The sequence below is a fragment of the Hypanus sabinus genome, chromosome 22 (genome assembly GCF_030144855.1).
Source record: "Hypanus sabinus isolate sHypSab1 chromosome 22, sHypSab1.hap1, whole genome shotgun sequence".
NCBI classification, from domain to species: domain Eukaryota; kingdom Metazoa; phylum Chordata; class Chondrichthyes; order Myliobatiformes; family Dasyatidae; genus Hypanus; species Hypanus sabinus.
The window spans coordinates 50188469-50211621 of record NC_082727.1 but is presented as its reverse complement, the minus strand read 5'-3'; the positions used below and the strand labels follow the sequence as shown (position 1 = coordinate 50211621).

At 37.6% G+C, this 23153-nt stretch overlaps 1 protein-coding gene across 2 annotated transcripts in view; it reads left to right on the top strand.

Annotated features, from left to right (window-relative positions):
* The window catches only part of dock1 (dedicator of cytokinesis 1), a 549009-nt gene that overhangs the window by 88585 nt on the left and 437271 nt on the right, over nt 1–23153 (top strand). For both annotated transcript variants that reach the window (XM_059947697.1, XM_059947695.1), the window contains exons 6-7: nt 8748–8896; nt 12572–12707. In XM_059947697.1, coding sequence (XP_059803680.1) covers nt 8748–8896; nt 12572–12707 — 285 coding nt within the window. The remainder of the gene's footprint in view (nt 1–8747; nt 8897–12571; nt 12708–23153) is intronic.

Sequence of the window (23153 nt, the reverse complement as noted above, 5' to 3'; positions counted from 1 at the left end):
GTTAGCTAAGAAGCTGTGTCACAAAGATTTTAAAGCAACAGATGGTTGTCTTGTTGGAGGTAGGCTCCACGTTATTTTCAAGAAAGCACACAGTGCGAAAAGTAGTAATGCTGTTGTAAGTGCAGAAACATGCAAATCGACAGAACTCCCCAACTTGCTTCAAAAATTTTGTGCAGGTGATATCTACAATGCCGATGAAACAGGCCTTCTTTATTGTGCCATGCCGGAAGGTTCCCTTTGCTACAGACATGCAACACCATCGGGTTCAAAGAAAGCGATGGATCGAATAACTGTGTGTAGTTCAAACGTGAAAGATAATTGTGGATTGTTGGGAAAAATATTAAAACCTTGATGCTTTAAGGGGCTAAGCATGGTTAGTTTACCAATTGAGTAGTATGCTAATAAGAATGCATGGCTTACTTCCAGACTTTTTAAGAAATGGCTGACTAGTTGGGATATGGAGCTACTGCGATCCTTTTGCTTGTTGACAGTTGTGTTGCACTGTCAATAAGTAGAATGTCTGAGAAACATACAGCTGGGATTTCTGCTAGCTAATTTCCTCACCCTCGGTGCAGCCAGTAGATATGGGAATCACAAAAATAATTTAAGGACTTATCATAGATGGCTGGTGAAACAAATTCTCGAAGCAATTGAAGAAAATCTACTTCAACAGCCACGGAAGTGAGTGCAAGGGTTAACCTTTTACAGGCAGTAGTTAGTCAGTGATTGTTCAAAGGTTCATTTATTATCAAAGCGCATATCCCCATTTATCTCTGAAATTTGTTTTGTCCATATAGCTATGAAATAAAGAACATTCGAGAACAATAAAGAACTTTCGAGAGAAATATCACCCCCTCTCCCCAGTCAAAAAAGAATGGCATCCGGATCATCAACCCTTCATCCTGCATAAAACGAACAGGAACGTCGACAACCCTCCCACCCCCACCCCAAACAATCTCTCTCCTGCACAAAAAACTAACGGAACATCAATCCCAAAACCATCTCCCCTCACATAACAAAACAGAAAAGGAATGGGCAATTAAAAAAAAACAGAATATAAAATCCATCAATCTGGGGAAAAAAAAGTTCACAGTGATAGCAGACAATTTACAGCTGTTTTTGCTCATTGCAGTTTCAAGCAATGGGGTTTTGAAATACTAGAAATGGCTAGGATGAAAATGAAGCAATTTTACTACGTCAATAAGTTAGGAACTATGAAGAATTTGAAGGTATTGATAATCATCTTGAATGTTACAATGAAAATGAAGATTTGGGGTTGCAATCGTTGAAAGCATTGTTTTGAAACACCAAAATGGGGAATATGAAGATGAGGAAAGTGACGAGAGTGACACAACTGAAGCTGAGCTAATGACTACACATGATGCTAGGAAATTTATTGTTGGTAATGAAAATTATTGAAGGCAAAGAAGGCTGTCTATTATCTGCATAAGGTGTCTGCGCTGATTTTGTTCATTCAAAAGAACATGGCAGTGTACACTTGACAAATTCCTCTCTGTAACCATTATGAACTAACACAGTTTTATAGTACAGTAGCAGTATTAGTAGTGTTCTAATTTGTTCTGCATTGCATTTAAATACATAATTTATTACTTAGTTAAATAGTAGTTTGTCTTGTTTATACCTTTTCAAATATTTCCATGAAACTTCAAACAATTAGGGCAGCCAATAAATTGGGTCCCAATGTACTGGTCCCAATGTGTTTCAGTTAACCTGCAATTTGCTTTGCTTTACTGTGCTTTTTTGAAAAAATAAAATGTTTCAGTATATGGAAGGAGAATATTATAATTGTTAAATTGTTTGATTACATTTCCTATGAACGTGGGAAAAATTTCAACCAACATTAACTGAAACTTGCTTTAGTTTTTATACTTTTCCTGTTATCTTACAATTTTCCCTTTCTTGTTATATTTTCATTGTCTTTTAATTTTTTAATTTTTTTTTCATCTTTGAGTACACCTAGCAGTCCCCAACCCAAGGTTATGTGTATTGGACAATTAGCATCAAATTTTCAGAAAGTGTTCAAGATTGTCTTTTGGACCATTTGAAAAAAAATGTTTGTCTACATGAGTAGAAAGCTGGTTGATGCTCAAGGATTTAAGGGATTCCTTTTGAATTTTGTCTCTTTTATGTAAATAAAAGCTTTGACTTTAAAGCAAGTTCAAGGGAGTATTGGGCTAGTGCAGGGGTGGGCAAACTTTTTGACTTGTGGGCCACAAAGGGTTCTAAAATTTGACAGGGGGGCCGGACCAGGAGCAGATGGACGGAGTGTTTTGGTAATACACCTCATAAGAGAAAATAAAATATCATGGGATATGTAGAAAACGTGCTTTAATTTCAATTGAAAATGAACAAATGCATTACAACAAAATATCTGTCTTTGAAGTCCCATGGTATTTAGCTATTTATTGAAATGACTTTTAAAACACTGAAAATTAAATGAATAAAATACAGCTTTTTTAATAGTAACAGTTATTATTTTAAAACACTGAAAATTCTGTTATCCTTCAAGATATTATCATCATCACTCTCCTCCTGCCTGTCTTTATTTCAAAAACGGTAGGAGATGCAGGTCTACTTGTCCTGCTCCTTCTTATTCAATTGTCCCCTGTGCCAAAACTCAACAACGACCAGCACAAGGACACAACAGTGACAGCGCGCCAGTATGCGGAGCGCGTTATTTGATCTGGAGCGCATTTTTTATTTTGAGAAAGTACGTGCACCTGCGCACTACTCATGTCCATCACTTAACAGAAATGACATGTAACATGTAAGGCTTATTGAAAAAAGTATTTTCAAATGCATTTTTTACATAACACAACGAAGAAACTTATTTTTAATTTCAGTGGGAACAGTGTTATTGGTCTCCCTTTTTAACCAGCGGATCAAAGTCTGGATTTAGTTTTGTTGTGGCAATTCTCAGGATGGATCTGAGGTGTTGGTCAGTTAACTTGGATCTGTGGCTGGGTTTGTTGATGTTCATGATGCTGAACGCCTGTTCACACAAATAGGTCGAGCTGAACAAAGAGTAAAGTGCAAATGTGGAGTAATACGCTGCACCTCAACAAAGGTCAATGTGTAGCGGTGTGCTACATGCAGCGCTAAAATTACGACACGGAGTCGGTATCTGCAGTCGAAGAAAAAAACTTTATTCGAAATCCCCAGCCTCACTTTTAAGCCTCCCTTAACCTGCCCCCCGTGGCGCAGAGGCTCCAAAGCTCTGTGCTCGCAAATCCCCGCAGGCTATCTCCCTTAGCAGGAACGCTGGCTAATTGTGAGTCGGTTCGGATGTGCCAGGAAATGGGTCGCCACAAATGTATATAGAGTGCGTCATCTATTGGGAAAATGCCAGAATTGCGGGGGAAAAAACGTTAACAAGGTTTATTAATATAATTTCATCAAGTTCTGCGGGCCGGATTAAAAAGCTTAACGGGCCGCATATGGCCCCCGGGCCGTAGTTTGCCCATGCCTGGGCTAGTGTCTGATGTAACTTGCAGTGATTACTTAGGATTTAGAATGCACGCCTGATGCATGTGATTGAAACAGTTTCAGTGGCTAGGAAGTACAAGCAAATTAAAAGGAATTTGGTAAACATTTGTTGAGAAGATTTGGCAAGGTAATGAAATCAGGTTTATTATCACTGACCTGTAAATCATGAAATTTGTTTTTTGCAACAACACAGTGCAAAGAATTATAAAGTACTATAAATTACAAAATAATGCAAACAGAAAGGAATAATGAAGTAGTGTTCATGAGTTCTTAGATCATTCATGACGGAAGGAAAGAAGGTGTTCCCGAATTCTTAAGCATGGGTCTTCAGGCTACTGCACCTATTCCCTGATGGTAGTAGCAAAATGAGACATATCCCAGATGGTGAAGCTCCTTACTAATGGAAGCTGCCACTTTGAGGGGCCACCTTAAGGCATTGCCTTTTGAAGATATCATCAATGGTTCAAAGGATTGTGCCTATGATGGAACTGGCTGAACCTAAAACCTCTGCAGCTTCTTGCAATCCTGTGCATTGGACTCTGGTGTTTCAAAGAATAACAGGGTTTCTCATTAAAACCAATAGAATATTGAAACGCTTAGATGGAGAGTTTGTAGAGATGATGTTTCCAATAGTGGGTGAATCTAGGACCTGAGGGCACAGCCTGAGAATAGAAGGATGTCTCTTGAGAACAGAGATGAGGAGAATTTCTGTAGCCTGAGGGTGGTGAATTTGTTGAATTAATTGCAACTGATGACAATGGAGGCCAAGTTATGGGTATATTTAAAACAGAGGTTGATGTGTTCTTGATTAGAAAGGGTATCAAAAGTTAAGGTTAGAAAGCTGGAGAATGGTGTTGAGAGGGAAAATAAATCAGCCATGATCAAATGGTGGAGCAGACTTCATGGGCTCAATAGCCTAATTCTGCTCCTATGTCTTATAGTCTTATACCAGGCTGTGATGCCACTGGTCAGAATGCTCCCCATTGTGTATCTATAGAAATTTGCAAGTCTCTGTTGACGTACTAAATCTCTTAAAGCTCCTAATGAGGTATAGGTGCTGGTGCCGCCTTTGTGGTTGCATCAGAGAGTTCAGCCTAGGATAGATCTTCCGAGATATTGACCTCTAGGAATTTGAAGCTGCTTAGCCTTTCCACTGATGACCTCTCAATCCGGGCTGGTTTGTTCTCCCATCCTCCTTTTATCTGAAGTTCACAGTTAATTCCTTGGTCTTGTTGATGTTGAGTGTAAGGTTGTTGTTGTGACACCACTCAGCCAGCCAAAGTATCTCAATCCTAAATGTTTCCTCGTCACTGTCTGAGATTTTGTCAATGACGGGTGTTATCTGCAAACTTATAGATGGCATTTAAGCTTTGCTGTTTTTCCTTGAGGAGGGGATATTACCATTGCATACTGACTGATCTCTCAACAAGGAAATCAGGGATCCAAATGCAGAGAAAGCTGTAGTTGATGGTGTTGAATCCCAAGTTGTAATCTACAAACATCAGCCAGACATATAGTATGGTTTGCTATTGTAAAGCAGAGCCAGTGAGATTGTGTCTGCAGCAGATCTGTTGTGGCAGTTGGCAAATTCCAGCGGTTCCATGTCATTGCTCAAGCAAGAGTTAATTCTAGCCATAACCAACCTCTCAAAACATTTCAATATAGATGAGAGTGCTACCTGGCGATAGTCATTGAGGCAGCTCATCCTGCTTTTTTTGGGTAGCAGTATGATTGCTGCCCTTATGACACAAGTGGGAACTTTAGACTGAAGCAGTGAGAAGTTGATTTCTTTGAACACTCCAGCCAGTTGTTGGCACTGATTATCAGTACCTGGCCAGGTACACAGTCGAACCTAATGCCTTGCAAGGGTTCACCTTTGATTTTCTGACATCAGCTTCCGGGACAGAGATTGCTGGGTTGTCAGATACTGTAGGGATTCATGCAGGTGTCGTGCTATTCGCTCTTTCAAAAGCATTGAATAAAGGGTGGTGGAGTTCATTGTGGAGTGAAATAATACTGCCATTTATGCTTTTAGATTTTGCCTGAAATTAGTGCAAACCCTGCTATAGCTGTTCTGCAAGTGATTATGTCTAGCTTCACACGGATGTGCCTTTTTGCTTTCACGATGGCCTTATGTAGGCCATATCTGGACTTGTTGGATTCTGGATCATCAGTCTTGAATGCCACAGATCTAACCTTCAGCAGACTACAAATCTTCAGGTTCATTCAGGGCTTCTGTTTTGGGAAAACTCTGTTCTTAAAGACACGTGCACATCTATGTAGATCTCCGAAGGTTCATTGTATTGTCAAAGTTTGCATGCCGAATACAACTCTGATATTTGCCTTCTCTGGATAACCATGAAATACAGAAAGACTGTGGGAGTTAATGAAAGAAAATACATCAACTCCCCCCGCACGAAAAAGAAAAACAAAACCAGCAGACCTCAACATCTCCCACTTCCTCTTTTTCAGAAAAAAAAGTTACAATAGCGTCAAATTACCCACCGCTCTCTTGCAGAAAAAAAGCAGCGATGATAATAATCCCTGACCCCCTCACCTGCAGTAAAAAAACTGCAACAATAACAATCCTCGGCCCTCTTACTCGCAGAAAAAGTGCGATAATAACAATCCGTGAGCCCCTCACTTGCAGAAAAAAACAAGAACAATCCCCAACTCCCTCACTTGCAGACAAACAGCAATGACAGTAACAACCCCTGACCCCCTCACCTGCAGTAAAAAAAAGCAACAATAACAATCCCCCAACCCCCTCACTCACAGAAAAAACAATAACAGTAGCATCAAACCACCCCCCCCAAATCTCCCTCAACAAATTAACAGATCACCCACCCACCAATCAGCCACAAGAAAGAAAACACCATAAAGCTGAAGGAAACCAATATAAAGTACAGTTCAATAATCGCATAAATCTCAGTATCAGAAACATCTTTTTGTCTACCCTCGAGGAGAGTGGCCACTAAAAACTCAGTCCTCCGTTACAGAGTGATTGCCGACCCGGGTCTGAACCAGTTCGGCTGCTGACCTTTGGTGGCCTTCATAGGGAGCCATCACTCACCCCCTGCATTCAACTTGATGCTTTAACCTTCAATCTCCAATCTTCCATCTAGCTTTGAGATTAAGTTGTTCATGACAACTCCTTCATCTCATCATGCTAGCTTAGGTTCTTGGGCCTTTTTGAGCCCCCCCCCCCGCCCCCCTGGTCTGTCTCTGATCCCCATGAGTCAACTCACTGGACACAGCAGAGCGCTGGATTCTTCGATCGTGTTCCAAACTATATGTTGCCATCTCCAACAGCTTCTGTAACACAAGCAAGACAAAAATAACAAGCAGAAGGCAAACAAAAGTGAAATAATTGGAGAGATTTCCTATCTGGAGAATGACACCTGAAGAATTGTTGCTTGCAGGTGCCATCTTGATCTTGATGAAATTGGTGATGGCTGCAGCATTATTCATTCGGATCCGAAGTTGCATCCCTGAATATGGTTTTGCTCTGAGGTCTTCAGATATATTTTCCATATTCTGTATTTTTAGCATTGTACGCAATGAGGAAAGCATAGCGCAGTTGGACTGACTCTCTGAAATAGCTAAACTTGTTTTAATTTTTGACTTTCTGTATATGTAATTCAATGTCATTTACTTGAAGTCACAATTCACTTCTCTGATCAGACGAACATAATTCAAAAATTTGCATAAAATGAGGCCATTTGACCAATAAGGTCTCTTGGGTCTTTAACATACTTTTCTGTTCTTCTTTTGTATCCTGTTGAATCTTGTTACTCTCCTCCATTGACTGTGTACTCCATTATGTAGAGCTTTTCAAATCCTACTCAAGCTCTTAATTATTGCATTAAAAAGTGTAATATACTTATCACGGTTAGGGAATTAGCAAACTAACTGAAAACCGAGATAATTAGGTTTACTGTTTTCAAGTAATGTCATTCTCCATTGATTTAAGCGAGGATATAAAAGCTGCATTCATACTTTTAAGAGGGGGAAAATATATTGCAGTCAAGTACTGGTAGATGGGGAAGTGTCTTATGAAAGGGTCCCAGTCTGCAAATGATGAAGGTAGATTGAGTGAGGAAGATATAACCAACTGAATATGATGTAAGGAAGTGTGAAGTTAGCAACTTTGCAAGAAACAGTAGAAAATTAGAATGTTAGAGTAGTTGCAGTCTCTCATAATCTTCACTAACGCATTTTCAGTGCCAGTCTGTTCTCTTGCTTTCTTCTATTTGGTAGATTATAAAATATATAGAATTGCATAATAATTCTGCAAATGTTTTATAATTGCAGCCAAATAGATTCGATCGTTGGAGAAAAAAGATTGTTGGAGGAGCTCAGCAGATTGAGCTGCCTTTCTGTGAGGAGTGAGGAATTATTGATGTGTCTTTTTTTATTTTTCCTTATCGTTCCTGAATAAACAGTAAATTGGGAAGATAAAGCAGTTGAATTTATTTGGAGCAAGGTCACAATTATCACTATATCATATTATTATTTGGCTATTTGCACCTTAGCAACCTTATTAATTACAGTTAATCTATTTAAACATCGGCATTCTAAACCTAATTTAAATGTTTCATTTTCATCAATTTCTGCTCAATTCTGTATTGCATTTAAGTCTTAATTGTATGTATCAGTAATGTTTGATGTCCCCTTTTTTCCCTCTTTCCCATTTATTTGTGATCAACACTTTGCTAAATTTGCTAACTATTCTCATAATATGTTTGTTTTCTTTATGCAGGTATATTGGTTTCAATTCTGTTTGCAGGCCCATCCAGCTTGAACACCTTTATAGCTCCTGCTGCAGGACTGCTCCCAATTAAACTCTGTCTTGTACTGTCTAATCATGCATTAGCTTGCTATATCCTTCCATTTTGTCGTTAACTAGCATCTGACACTGGAAGTAATCCTTCTTAACATCTCTTTGGCTGCAAAACCTCTTTTTGCTTCTATTTTAGGTATTGATGTGGATCATTATGGTCTTTACCCTTCCTTCAGAATGTCTTGCACCAGCTTCATAATGGTTTACCTATGAAGCTTTTCAGCTTCCACTCAGCTGAAAACACAAACACTTGTAACTTGTTTATTTGTTACATGTGCGAATGTAATCATGCCGTTCAGTTTTGAGATATTACTTAGTAATATTGAGTGAAATTAAGTATAGTCTATCAAAATTGTTTCTTGTATTTAATTTCTTTTTAAAATTTATCTTGCATTAGAGTAATAACCAAGAGATGTTCAGCCGAGTTAGGAACATGATGTATGATCTTATTGAATGGCGATCACAGATACTTTCTGGAACACTCCCGCAAGATGAGCTGAAGGAACTGAAGCAGAAAGTCACTGCCAAAATAGATTACGGCAACAGGTATATCTAGATCAATTAACATTTTCTAACATGTAGAGAAATTGGTCATAATATTCCTAATGCAATATTAGAAATGCTAAATACAAATGATTGAAGCCCTATAAATTTTATTATATGAGTATTTTAGTTGGAGCAGTGTTTTGCTGGTCCTTTGCTTCTGTGGGGCAGATAATATGTATTTGTGCCCATCTTTTTATTTTACTCTATTTTCCATACATTCTTTGCTAGTTTTAGATATATCATATTTATCATTCTGGTAGGCATCTCAATTAAGCAGAAAACAGTTGTAGAAAAGTATATAATGAATTATGTATGTAATTAAGAATTAGTGGCTTAAACGGAAATGGGTATTCCCCTGCTGCCTTCAAATTGGTGCAGCCACCAATATTTGGCTCCATTCCAGATGATCTCTTCAGGCTCTTCCCTTAAAGTAATTGTTTCCCAAGAATCCAAGCATCTGTGGAAAGAGAAACAGTTAATATTTCAAGTTGAAGAACCTTTGTCAAAAAATGTTAACTCATCAGAGTTCAAAGTAAATTTTATTTATAGATTACATATATGTCACCACATACAACCCTGAGACTCACTTTCTTGTGGGCATACTCTGCAAATGGATAGAATAGTAACTATAATAGGATCAACGAAAGATCCACCAGAGTGCAGGAGACAGCAAACTGCAAATGCAAATATAAATAAATAGCAATAAATAACAAGAAGATGAAATAACAAAATAAAATATCCTTAAGTTGAGATCATTGGTTGTGGGAACATTTCAGTGATGGGTCAAATAAGTGTATTTTAGCCCCTTTTGTTCAAGAGCTTGATGGTATGGGGTAGTAATTGTTCTTGAACCTGGAGGTGAGAGTCCTGAGGTTCTTGTACCTTCTACCTGATGGCAGCAGCAAGAAAAGAGCATGGCCTGGGTGGTGAGGATCTCTGATGATGAATTCTGCTTTCCTTCGATTGCATTTTATGTAAATGTGTTCAGTGGTTGAGAGGGCTTTACCTGTGATGTACTGGGCTGAATCCACTACCTTTTCAAAGGCATTGGTGTTTCCATACTCAGCTGTGATACAGCCAGTCAATATACTTTGCACTACACATCTCCAGAAATTTGTCAAAGTTTTTGATACCATGCCGAATCTTCACAGACACCTAAGGAAGTAGAGGTGCTGCCGTGCTTTCTTCCCAAATATATTTATGTGCTGGGTTCAGGATAGGTACTCCGGAAATTTTAAAAAAAAAATTGGATAGGTATATGGACAGGAAAGAAATGAAGGGTTATGGGCTGAGTGCACGTAGGTGGGACTAGGTGAGCGTAAGCGTTCGGCATGGACTAGAAGGGCCGAGATGGTCTGTTTCCGTGCTGTAATTGTTATATGCTTATATGGTTATATGTTATATGGAAATAGTTACACCAAGGAATTTAAAATTGCCTCTGCACCTCTGGTACTCTAATGAGTACTGGCTCATTCATATACTTCTGGTTTCCCTCTCCTGAAGTAAACAAATCGGTTCCTTGGTCTTGTTGACTTTATGTGAGAGGTTGTTGTTATGACACCACTCAGCTAAATTTTTGATCTCACCACCTTTGATACGGCTTGCAGCAGTGATGTCATTCATCAGCAAACTTGAATATGGTGTTGGAGATGTGTTTAGCCATACAGTTACAGGTGTAAAGTGAGTAGAGCGGGGGTGGGGGGAGGCAAGCACAACCTGTGGTGCACCTTTGCTGATGGAGATCATGGATTGTGGATATATTATTTTTTCCCTAGAAGCTGCTTGATTAGCTGAGTGTTTTCAGTAGTTTTAGATGTTCAGCATTTCCAACTATCTTAAATTTTGTATCTAAGCAAAGTTGATTAAGGTATTATTTGAGGTTGGGTTTTATTAATGACATGAAAATCCAAAAACTGCAGATGCTGCAAGTCATATGAAGGCAGCGATCAAAGTGGACTGAGCTTTCAGCTGCATTTCATCTATTTCTCTTATCTCTGGTCTCTCTCTCTCTTCTGGATAGAGCAATAAGTGTTCTGTGGGTCTTACCTTCTTGCCAACGTCTCAACATTGCTGAATCAAAATTTGCGATTTCTGCCAGTTCCAACAAAATTTCACCATCAGACATAGCATCCCTTGCCCTCCCTTTTCAACACTTTACAGGGATTGCTGTCTGTCCAACCCTACTGTTTTCTCACTTTACACCACTTTTCCATGCAGCTGCAAGAGATGCAATACTTGCCCTTTCACCACCTGTTCACAATATCCTTGGGCTCAGTACTCTTTCCAAGTTCAGCAATGATTCATTTGCATATTTTCTAATCTGAATGCTGTGTTTGGTGTTCGCAATAGCTCTTTATTTGTGGAGAAAATCTGCACAGATTGGGTGATCACATCTATTTTTAGTCTGCTCGTTACCTTTTGTTTTAATTTAGCATCCCATTCTTAGTCTGACCTTTTATACAATCTAGCCTCCTGCACTGTTAAATGCTTGAGGAATACTATCTTTCATTTTGGCATGTTGCTCTCTTCAGGACTCAACATCAAAATCTTTAACTTTAAGTAATTCATTCTTTTTGTGTTCTTATTAATGTCAAATTTAGTTAAGCTTCAAAACCTAATTAAAGTTATTCACTGCTTACATTTTCTACCTCAGTAGTGAATGAATTGAAACTATTCTCAGTATACTGTACATGTCATCAACATCAAACTGTTATCTTTATCCTCAGTCATCACAATGATCTGTTTTACTAAAAATACTTATGCAAATTTCTTTTGATATTTAAAATTATTTTTAAAAGTCTCATGTCCCAATGGTATGATGACCTTCAGAAATACGTTGAAAGCAAATGAATAATTTCATGACAAAAGCTGATTCCATTTTGTAGCTGCATAATAGGCTGTTTGTGGCATAAATTTACATGTTAAATTTATGACAATACAGATAGAAATAATTTCAAAATTATTGGCTCTGTTATATTAATGAACAACAGGTGGAGAATGATATAATGTATTGATTAACCCCAGCAATGGAGGAGATCTTCCTAAGGTCAATCTATTATGAATTATTTCTAAGGTATAATTTTGTACATACTATTCTGCTTGGTTTGATATTGCTTGGCAGATAAGACCTAAATAAATCACAGAAAAGAATATCAAAATTACTGTTTTAAGGCAATGCTAAATTGAAAGTAGATGATGGAATTACAGTTACAAGACATGACACGCAAACTCAAGGAAATGTGAGCATGCGGGTTCTTCATACTCAGCATGGTATGCATTTATAGCTGCTGGTGCTTTTCATAATTGCAGTTTTTTACTATATGCTGCAATTGTAGTCCACATGATATGGCAAAAAAAGTGTTTGGTCTGTGTTGGTTAATGGGGAAGGTCATCTTTCATGCCATGCTTACCAAAACTCCAAACTGTAGTGGAGTATTATCCAGCAATATGAGAATATTTTGTCACAATCCAGGATCTTGTGAATGCCCACAACATAGAAGTGGTCAGAGTCAGGCAGTACCATAATATGTGCAAACCTGTTAACCAAGGGAAATATGTGCAAAAGAAATAAAAATACATAAATCAGCATGGATTGTGCTTTTGCAGGAGTTAAGATAGTTTTAGAAGGAAATCTGTTATTTGATGCTACTGCCATTCTGTTCTAATTGATCTTAGAATCCTTGACCTGGATCTGGTGGTTCGCGATGAAGATGGCAATATTTTAGATCCTGATCAAACTAGCACCATCAGTCTGTTTAGAGCTCATGAGGTGGCATTAAAAAGAATAGAAGAAAGAATCCAGGAGGAAAAGGTAAATAAACAAATAAACTGCTGGTAGATCTAAATTTGTTTCTAATATTTATACATAATCTGTTAATTGTGATTGTGTGTCAGAGTACTTTTAACAGATAAACCTTTTGTTTTAATATCCAAATAATGATGGATAATTTTGAGATTTGCTTAGAAAAATAAATATATAATGTGTCCTTTAAGCCTTTTACATTCTATGTGTAAACTGTAATCAAATGAGCAGGAAGGATATTATGAAATTGACTACTGAGATAAAACAATACATTTTCCTACTAATACATATAACTTGTTTATAATTCCTAAATTCCTGTTTCCCCCAATTTCCACTTTCTTTCATATATTTGTTCACATGTAAAGCAACTGAAATAATTGCATTATTGACTGCATGTTATATCTCAAAATTAGCGTTTCATGTTTTTTAAACATTCTAAGAAATTTGATAATAAAATTTAAAAGAAACAAATAATGGTCTACAACCACCAGATATGACCCTTGTTTCAATTAAGAAGTAGTACTGTAGGGTGTTTCAACAGCTAAAACCTTTTATTCCTTTTGAATGAATTTCCTGTAAACTGTCAGCCGAGTTCATTTAATTTCCCACATGTGTGTCTGTGCAGACCAGGATAAAGGACACTTTGTCATTGCCTGTTAGTCATACTACTTCCGCGGTAAAACTAGAGTTATTTGAAGATATAACTATTTTCAGAAATGTGCTTTCTTTTTTTTAAATTCCCTACTTGACAGACACCAACTGAGATGCGCTTGATTGTTTTTTTAAATTTGTAAGCAGTTGTTGATTACAAAGCCATAACTGTTGTGTGAAATTGGATAATTCAGTAAATAAGATATGTGGTTGAGTAAAAAATAGATTTATGTTGGCCACTTTAGTTGGAATCTCCTGCCACTCTCTCTGCATATTCAATTTTCTTTATACAATATCTTGAATGATTCTTTTTATTTCCTTTGTTTCAAGGAGGAGAAAGTAGATTTCTTAGTTGCTCCTAGGCCGTTTAGTGAAAAGCAAGATCCTGTTGCAGGAATTCAATCAATTCCCTCCATAGATGGTGTTCAACCTTCAGCGGATTCATTGTTGCTAATGAAAAGCACTGTCTATTTTGCAGGAATGTGTAAAATACGCAAACAAAACCATTGCTAAAGAAAAGTATTTTTGAACTAGTCCTCCAAATGTTGTTTGTGTTGCTTTGTATGTGGTGCTAGTTTTCTGCGTTTGAGGATTGTCTTGTTAATTTTCCTTACTATGATTACTTAACTGAAATTGAATTTGTTTCATAGATCATATTTTAACACATAGTCTGAAGTTGTTTAAAAATAGTGTGATATACGGAGGATAAAACACTGATATATTTAATCACTAAATACAGAGAAAGATTTCTCCTTGAACCTTAGTTATTGTCTAGTGGAATCCTGTTGGTTTAATTTCAAACATTAGATAAAATGAGCTAGTTGTATGCTGCATATTGTACAACCTTGCAATTTGAAGACAGCAACAGGTGCTGATGCTGCACAAAGAACAGCCTGCAGCCCTGGACAGAAGCTGTTGTTGGCAAATGTGCAGTAAAAATGTCAGTTGAGCTTTACGTGAGCTCACCTTCAAATCACCTCCATATTCACCATTCATATTCAGAGATGCACTTAATGACCCTGTGATCTCTGTCTCAGAGGCCAATGTTAGGCTGTCTTTGAAGAGAGTGAACCCTCACAAGGCGGAAGGTCCCGATGGAGTACCTGGTAAGGCTCTGAAAACCTGTGCCAATCAACTGGCGGGAGTATTCAAAGATACTTTCAACCTCTCGCTGCTTCAAAAAGGCAACAATTATATCTGTACCTAATAAGAATAATGTGAGCTGCCTAGATGATTGTTGCCCAGCAGCACTCACATCGACAGTGATGAAATGCTTTGAGAGGCTGATTGTGACTAGATTGAACTCCTGCCTCAGCAAAGACCTGGACCCATTGCAATTTGCCTATCACCACAATAGATCAACGGCAGATGCCACACGGCTTTAGACTATCTGAACAACACAAACACCTATTCAGCGTGCTGTTCATTGACTAGCTCAGCATTTAATACCATCATTCCCACATTCCTGATTGAGAAGTTGCAGAGCCTGGACCTCCCTCTGTAATTGGATCCTCGACTTCCTAACCAGAAGACCACAATCTGTGCGGATTGGTGATAACATATCCTCCTCGCTGACGATCAACACTGGCGCACTTCGGGTGAGTGCTTAGCCCACTGCTCTACTCTCTATATACACATGGCTGTGTGACTAGGCTCAGCTCAAATACCATCTATAAGTTTGCTGACAACACAACCATTGTTGGTAGAATCTCAGGTGGTGACGAGAGGGCGTACAGGAGTGAGATGTGCCAAGTCATGGAGTGGTGTCGCAGCAACAACCTGGCACTCGACATTAGTAAGACAAAAGAGCTGATTGTGGACTTAAGGAAGGGTAAGATGAAGGAACACATACCAATCCTCTAGAAATGGAGAGAGTGAGCAGTTTCAAGTTCCTGGGTGTCAAGATCTCTGAGGATCTAACCTGGTCTCAGCATATCGATGTAGTTATAAAGAAAGCAAGACAGCAGCTGTACTTCATTAAGAGTTTGAAGAGATTTGGCATGTCAACAAAATACACTCAAAAACTTCTGTAGATGTACCGTGGAGAGCATTCTGACAGACTACATCGCTGTCTGGTATGGAGGGGCTACTGCACAGGACCGAATAAAGCTGCAGAAGGTTGTAAATCTAGTCAACTCCATCCTCGGTACTAGCCTACAAAGTACCCAGGACATCTTCAGGGAGCGATGTCTCAGAAAGGCAGCGTCCATTATTAAGGACATCCGACATCCAGGGCATGCCCTTTCCTCACTGTTACCATGAGCTAGGAGGTACAGAAGCCTGAATGCACACACTCAGCGATTCAGGAACAGCTTCTTCCCCTCTGCCATCCGATTCCTAAATAGACATTGAACCCTTAGACGCTTACTCACTTTTTTTTAATATACAGTATTTCTGTTCTTTTCGTGTTTTTTAATTTATTCAATATACATATATAATTGATTTACTTATTTACTATTATTATTTTAGTTATTTGCATTGAACTGCTACTGCTAAATTAACAAATTTTACGTCACATGCTGGTGGTAATGAACCTAATTCTGATTCTGAACTATGTAGGAGTTAATATTGATAAGAGTTAAAGATTTCTTTGATATGTAATCCTGAACATTATCTGAAAGGCTGTAGTTGCTGTTTCCTTAAATAATTCCAAAAATAATTTGTGAGTTAGTACACCTTCAGCCTTGGTCCTGAAAGGCAAGCAATCTTAGAAAGTGCCAATCTTGTAGAATTTACCTACTTGAAACATGTTTTTCAGATATTTGCAAATGATCTAGTTACAATGGACTGCATTGCAAAATAACCTGCTGTCAGGTTTTTAACATTTTAATACTAAGGAAGATTAAAAATGATGTAAAAATTATCCAAGTGAATTTCACAGCATGACCATTATTTTACAAATTTGTGCTGTGTAAATGTTGTACTAAGCAAGTAACAATACAGCAAGGTAATTTGTGGACATCTTTTAATTTTCGGTGTCTGTGCTATGTAAATATACAACCTAATATCGGGTACCTTTTTTCAATATTCCCTTTCAATTAAGTGATATTTTGTAGCTGCCTGCTGGATGATTTTTATAACCTCTTATGTTTTGCATTGATAACACTTTAACTCATTTAGTTAATGCAGTCTTGTTTTAAAATGGAGTCTATGTAACTTAAGCTGCACTGATGTAATGCAAGTTGCTTAGGACTCTGTTATGAATATAAGAAGCGTTTTCAATATGTAACAATAGTAATCTGAGAGTGGTTGAATTATTTTCCACTTGCTAAATAATTCCACATTTTTCTTTATCATTGTATGTTCATTTAGTGCATTTTCCTTAAGATAGCACATATCATAAAGGTAGCAATCTGAAAATATATTTCCATTAGTTTGTGCCTCCCTGAATCCTGAAAAGAGGCTGCAAAGAAAATAATGTCATTTTCAGAAAATTTTAACAGTGCTTGTCTTTGAAAGATCAAATTTGTCTTCACTACTATGCAAAATAAATAATAGCTGCTATCGAGAATAAACTTAACATTGTAAAGAAAATTAGATTTGGAAGGGGTGAGGCAAACCAATGTTGTTTTTGAAGTTTGTGACATCACAAGTAAACTGTGACTGGACTTATTGCCTAGAAATTGACCTGTTTGTGCCTGTTTCTAATTCACAAGTCATACATAAAAGACAAAATCTGATGAAGGGTCTTGGCCTGAAACATCGATTGTTTATTCCTCTCCACAGATATTGTCTGACCTGTTGAGTTCCTCTAGCATCTTGTGCTTGTTGCTTTGGGTTTCCAGCATCTGCAGAATCACTTGTGTTTAAAGGCAAAATCTGCCTGCTTTGGATGTGTTCAAGCTTATTTCTGTCATCTTTAGATATTTTTCACCCTAATAGTTGCCATTATATTTTTGCCCATTATATTTACTGTGTTAGGCATAGTTCATTGTAATGAATGACAATCAATGTTCAATGAAAATAATGAACTATATTATTTTAAGTTGGTTATTGTTCCGTGTTTAAAAAAAATCCTCCCATTATTTTTTCATTAATAAAATGATCAATGCTGCAGGCCTTTGTAAAAATTATAAATCTGGTGAATTCTTCAGTTTGTTTCACAGACCATTTGATCTGTAGATCTGATGTTTGCTGCTGAAAATTGGAGCTATCGGTGATCTTAGAGCATCATAGGTCCTTTTGTTAGTTGGGAGAATCTTTCTTAGAGGGCTTTTGCTCAGCTTTCCCTTTGCCACACTTTCCATAATCTGGTCGCTGCAGAGATAGGATCTATTTATGAGCAATATGGGTCAGTACATGAATGGTATGCCAGGTACCTGCCCCCCTTTCGTAGCAGCTGTTTATGAAAATGCTCAGATTGGTTTCAACACTTAAAAGGGGATTTAAGTCTTCAAGTCATGATGATGATGTCATAAAGCAAGGATGGCCCAATTTTATAGTCTGCTTTTTATGCTTTCTGACTTGGGGTTGACACAATTTGCAGTTCCGAAACAGTGAATAAGAAACGAAGTCCAATTTCTCAGCAAGTACGTGTGTTCCATTGTGCATTAATAAAATTATATGCAAATAGTTACAAATTTGACTTCCCTCCATCAGATTTCTGAATGGTCCATGAACATTTTTTGTTTTGTACTTATTATATATTTTGCAATTTATATCTTTGCATTGACTATTTCCACAAAACAAGTTCAGTTCAAGTTTTTGTCATCTGACTGTGCATATATACAACCAAAGAAAAGAACGTTTCTCCAGTCTATGGTAGATGAACTAGAAGGGATCCAATGCAGCTTGAAGGCAGGATTTTATATGATCTGTTAACTAGCTGCTCAATGCACTTTATGATTGTTAAACTCAGTGCCATTGGGCAGTAATTGTTTAGGCTCAATGGCACCGGGCAGAAATCATTTAGGTAGAAGTTTCGCAGTGTACAAGTCCTTAATAATAAACCTGAATCTGATTCTTCGAGAATTTTAAAGTTTGACATGGAAGTGGAGGAAGTTGTTGATTATGTGGTCCAGTAATCTGTTGTGGAATTGCTGCTATTTTTAATTTGCATTGTTACATTGAGAAATAGATTTCTTATGGCAGGTGCAATGACTAAGAAGGTAGTTGATTTTGTTATAAAGAACAAAAGTATTTCTGGAAGTATAATATTTTAGTCACTGAAGTTATTTGAATTTTGTCTTTTGCCAGGATGAATCTCTTAAAACCATTCTTAAATTGGCTTTCAACTGGTGTGAAGTGTATACAAGCTCATATTTAACGTCAAAGGATAGAGCAAGTTTGCATACGTTTTGTGTAAATAGAAAATCTCTGTTGGATTTAGAAACCAACAATATGAATCAATTTAAAGTTATGATTTTAGATTCAAGTCTCAAAGAAACTATTGCTGTCTTCCATTGATCAATAACGACTGAACAGCTGACCCTGCATACTGTTGTGCTTATGTGTGGGTATGTATGTATGTATGTGGCATAATTAATTCCATGGCTTGTTATTCTTTCCACACATTAACATGTTAGCAATTTCAGATCAAAGATATTCAAAATGGAACATCTGTTTCAAATGAGATATATGAGGGGTGATTGATAAGTTTGTGGCCTAAGGTAGAAGGAGTCAATTTTAGAAAACCTAGCACATTTATTTTTCAACATAGTCCCCTCCTACGTGTACATACTTAGTCCAGCGGTCGTGGAGCATACGGGTCCTTACTTTGTAGAAGTGGTCCACAGCGGGGTGATTGATAAGTTCGTAGCCTAAGGTAGAAGGAGAATTATTAACTTTAGACTTGCTGCATTATCACTCAAAAGAGTTGAACTACACGTGCGTGTAACAAGAGTTTCTTGGACCTCCAGGTGGTCCACAGCAGAGATGAGTTATACAGCTCTCGTTACATGCACATGCAGTTCAACTCTTTGAGTGATAATGCAGAAAGTTTGAAGTTAATAACTCATCTCCTTATACCCTGGGCCACTAATTTATCAATCACCCCATGCTGTGAACCACTTCTGGAGGTCAGAGACGCCAACCTCTAAAAGAAGGGATCCGTATGCTCCACGACCACTGGACTAGGTGTGTAAGTGTAGAAAAAATAAATGTGCTAGATTTTCTAAAATTGACTCCTACCTTAGGCCACAAACTTATCAATCACCTCTTGTATTAACTGTAATATTTATGCTAGCAGCTATTTAGTGATGTCCACTTACTAAGAAAAGGTACTTTAGTTTTCCACAATTGTTGTCTAAAGATTAAAGAATCTTACACCTTAACATAGCCCATGACACATAGTTCATTGCTTTCCCGTTATTCTCTGTTTGGAATTTTCAATCAGACATCAAAGTACATTTTTGAGAAGAAGAGCTAAACCTTCCACAATTTGACAGCTATTGCAACTTTTTAAAATGATATTTCTGTTTTATGTCAGATAGTATTGAACTAAAATAATTTTGTAAAAAAACAAAGCCCTTTTAAAACATTCAAGTGTTTGACATGGATTTTCGCAGTTGCGTAAGAAATTTGTGGTTACTTATCTGTCCTATTTACTTTTTTCTTATATTTGAAAAATTACATTTTTTTCATTTTGTCCTGTCAAGATGGTGCCTGTGTACAATGCTTCCTCTGTCAACATCTTCCAGATAGACCACAAACTGCTTATTTCACTTCTTTTATGTCTGTTTTTCATCTTAAATATGTTTGTGGACTGTTAGAGTCTGTGATTTACAGTTTGGAGATCAATTGAGTAATGCAGCACTTTGCTGTCTCCAAGAAGATTCTGGGAAGCGAGCGTGAGCTCTGGTTCGAAACCCTGAGGCCTTGAGGTGAAGAGCATTTGAGATGGGGCGCAAGCTGGTATTCGATTCAAATTCATTGATTAGAGCATCCATCCATTATTTGCCAATTAGAAGTGTTCTATTTCTTTACTTTTTCAATATTTTAATTGATTTCTTTTATTGTTGTCTCATTTTTATTTGCATATATCTCCCTATTGTGATAGGTGTAACAATGGGGAGGCTTCATTAATTCATATGTTCTTGACATGTCTGAGTCTTGAAAAATATTGGAAGGATTTCAAACTTTTTCTGTACTTTTTAAAGTAAATTTTAAACCAAACCCTGTGACTTCTTTGGTATCGCTGGAGGAAAATATATTATCTTGGACACACCAGATTTGCACATTTTGGCTTTTATTTCTCTTATAGCTAGAGGGGTGTTGTTGCTTAGGTGGAAGGATGTTGCTCTGCCTACTCATGCTCAATGTTTAGGCAAAGTTATGTCATGCTTAAATTTAGAGAAGATTTGTTGTTCAATTTCTGAATCAAGACAAGACTTTCTAACACTGTGGGGACCTTTTTTGAATTATTTTCAAAATCTTTGATTTGTTATCAAGTACAGATGTTGGCTAATAATATGTTTTACTATATGATAAGGATTTTTTTTGTCCTTTTTTCTTTCTTTACCAAACTGCTTTTCTTGGTAGTGAATTTAGATTTTTTTTGTATAATAAAATTCAAAATTATGATTCAATTTAATTTACATGAATATGGGGTAATGAGACTATAAGTGTGATTCAAATATATTGTAATTGATAAATGATAAATACACTCAGTGGCCACTTTATTGAATATAGGGGGTACCTAATAAAGGCGCCCATTGAGTGTAAGCCCTTGCTAGCAGACATAAAGTGCAGAGGAAGTATGTAAATTTTAATTCAGCAGTAAAGCTTTCTATTGTGCTTTTGAAAGTAATGTATCCTGCAATGTAAGAGTTTAATGTGAGAATCTCTTGGTTGCAGTCAATTGGAAGTATTGGCACAAGCAGATACAATTTCTGTCAGTTCTGGGGGCGGGTTCCAATCTTCTTTATACCATGAACCCCTATCGTTCACCGAGGTGTCTCTGCAGCCCAGGTTGGGAACCCCTGGTCTAGGCTGTTTAAAATCTGACCTTATAAATTCTACTTAACTGTAAAGTTAATTTGTTGGTTGTTATATTGGGAATTGATAGTATTATGCAATATTAAATGATTTGCAAACAAGATCAAATGCACAAATCATTACAGTGCTGATTACATGATCAATCCATTGAGCAGATGATCAACTTGCTTATAGGTTATCAAACCTAACATAATGTTTATAGATTATCAAGCCTAACAAAATTTTGTGCGTGGTAGTTGGATTTTCATTAGATTACCTGGTATAGTTAGCTTTTTGAACAAATATTAGGAGATTTTGGATTTACAAGGATATTGCCTGGATTGGGAAGCATGCCTTATGAAAACAGGTTGCGTGAACTCGGCCTTTTCTCCTTGGAGTGACGGAGATAATAGACAATAGGTGCAGGGATAAGCCATTCAGCCCTTTGAGCCTGCACGGCCATTCACTGTGATCAGGGCTGATCATCCACAATCAGTACCCCGTTCCTGCCTTCTCCCCCATATCCCTTGACTCCACTATCTTTAAGAGCTCTGTCTAACATTTTCATGGAAGCATCCAGAGAATTGACCTCCATTGCCTTCAGAGGCAGAGCATTCCATAGATCTACAACTCCCTCGGTGAAAAAGTTTCTCCTCAATTCTGTTCGAAATGGCCTACCCCTTATTCTTAAACTATGCCCTCTGGATCTGGACTCCCCTGACATTGGGAACATGCTTCCTGCCTCTAGTGTGTCCAATCCCTTAATAATATTATATGTTTCAATCAGATCCCTTCTCATCCTTCTACCTTCTAAATTCCAGGATGAGAGGTGACCTGATAGAGACGTATAAGATGATGAGTGGCATTGTTCATGTGGATAGTCAGAGGCTTTTTCCCAGGGCTGAAATGATTGCCACAAGAGGACACAGATTTTAAGGTGCTGGGGAGTAGGTACAGAGGAGATGTCAGGGGTAAGTTTTTTACTCAGAGAGTGGTGAATGCATGGAGTGGGCTGCCAGCAACGGTGGTGGAGTTGAATACGATAGGGTCTTTTAAAAGACTTTTAGGTACATGGAGATTAGGAAAATAGAGGGCTATGGGGAAGTCTAGTAATTTCTAAGGTAGGGACATGTTCAGCGCAACTTTGTGTGCTGAAGGGCCTGTATTATGATGTAGGTATTCTATGTTTCTGTGTTTACCCCCAACCTTTGTATCATCAGCAAATTTACTAAATCATCTGTCTTTTACTAAATTTTACTAAATCAACCACTTCACACTTATTTGGGTTGAACGCCATCTGTAACTTCTCAGTCCAGTTTTGCATCCTATCAATATCCTGCTGTAACCTCTGACAGCATTCCACACTATCCACAACACCCCAACCTTTGTCTCATCAGCAAATTTACTTCCTCATCCAGGTCATTTATAAAAATCACAAAGGGTCCCAGAACATACCCTGAGGCACACCACTGGTCACCAACCTCCATGCAGAATATGACCCGTCTGCAACCACTCTTTGCCTTTTGTGAGCAAGCCAATTCTGGATCCACTAAGCAAGGTCCCCTTGGATCCCATGCCTCCTTACTTTCTCAATAAGTCTTGCATGGGGTACCTTATCAAATTCCTTGCTGAAATCCATATACACTACTCTACTGTTCTTCCTTCATCAATGTGTTTAGTCACATCCTCAAAAAATTCAATCAGGCTCATAAGGCACTACCTGCCCTTGACAAAGCCATGCTGACTATTCCTAATTATATTATACTTCTCCAAATGTTCCTATATCCTGCTTCTCAAGATCTTTTCCATCAACTTACTAACCACTAAAGTAAGTCTCTGGTGTATAATTTCCTGGGCAATCTCTACTCCCTTTCTTGAATAAGGGAACAA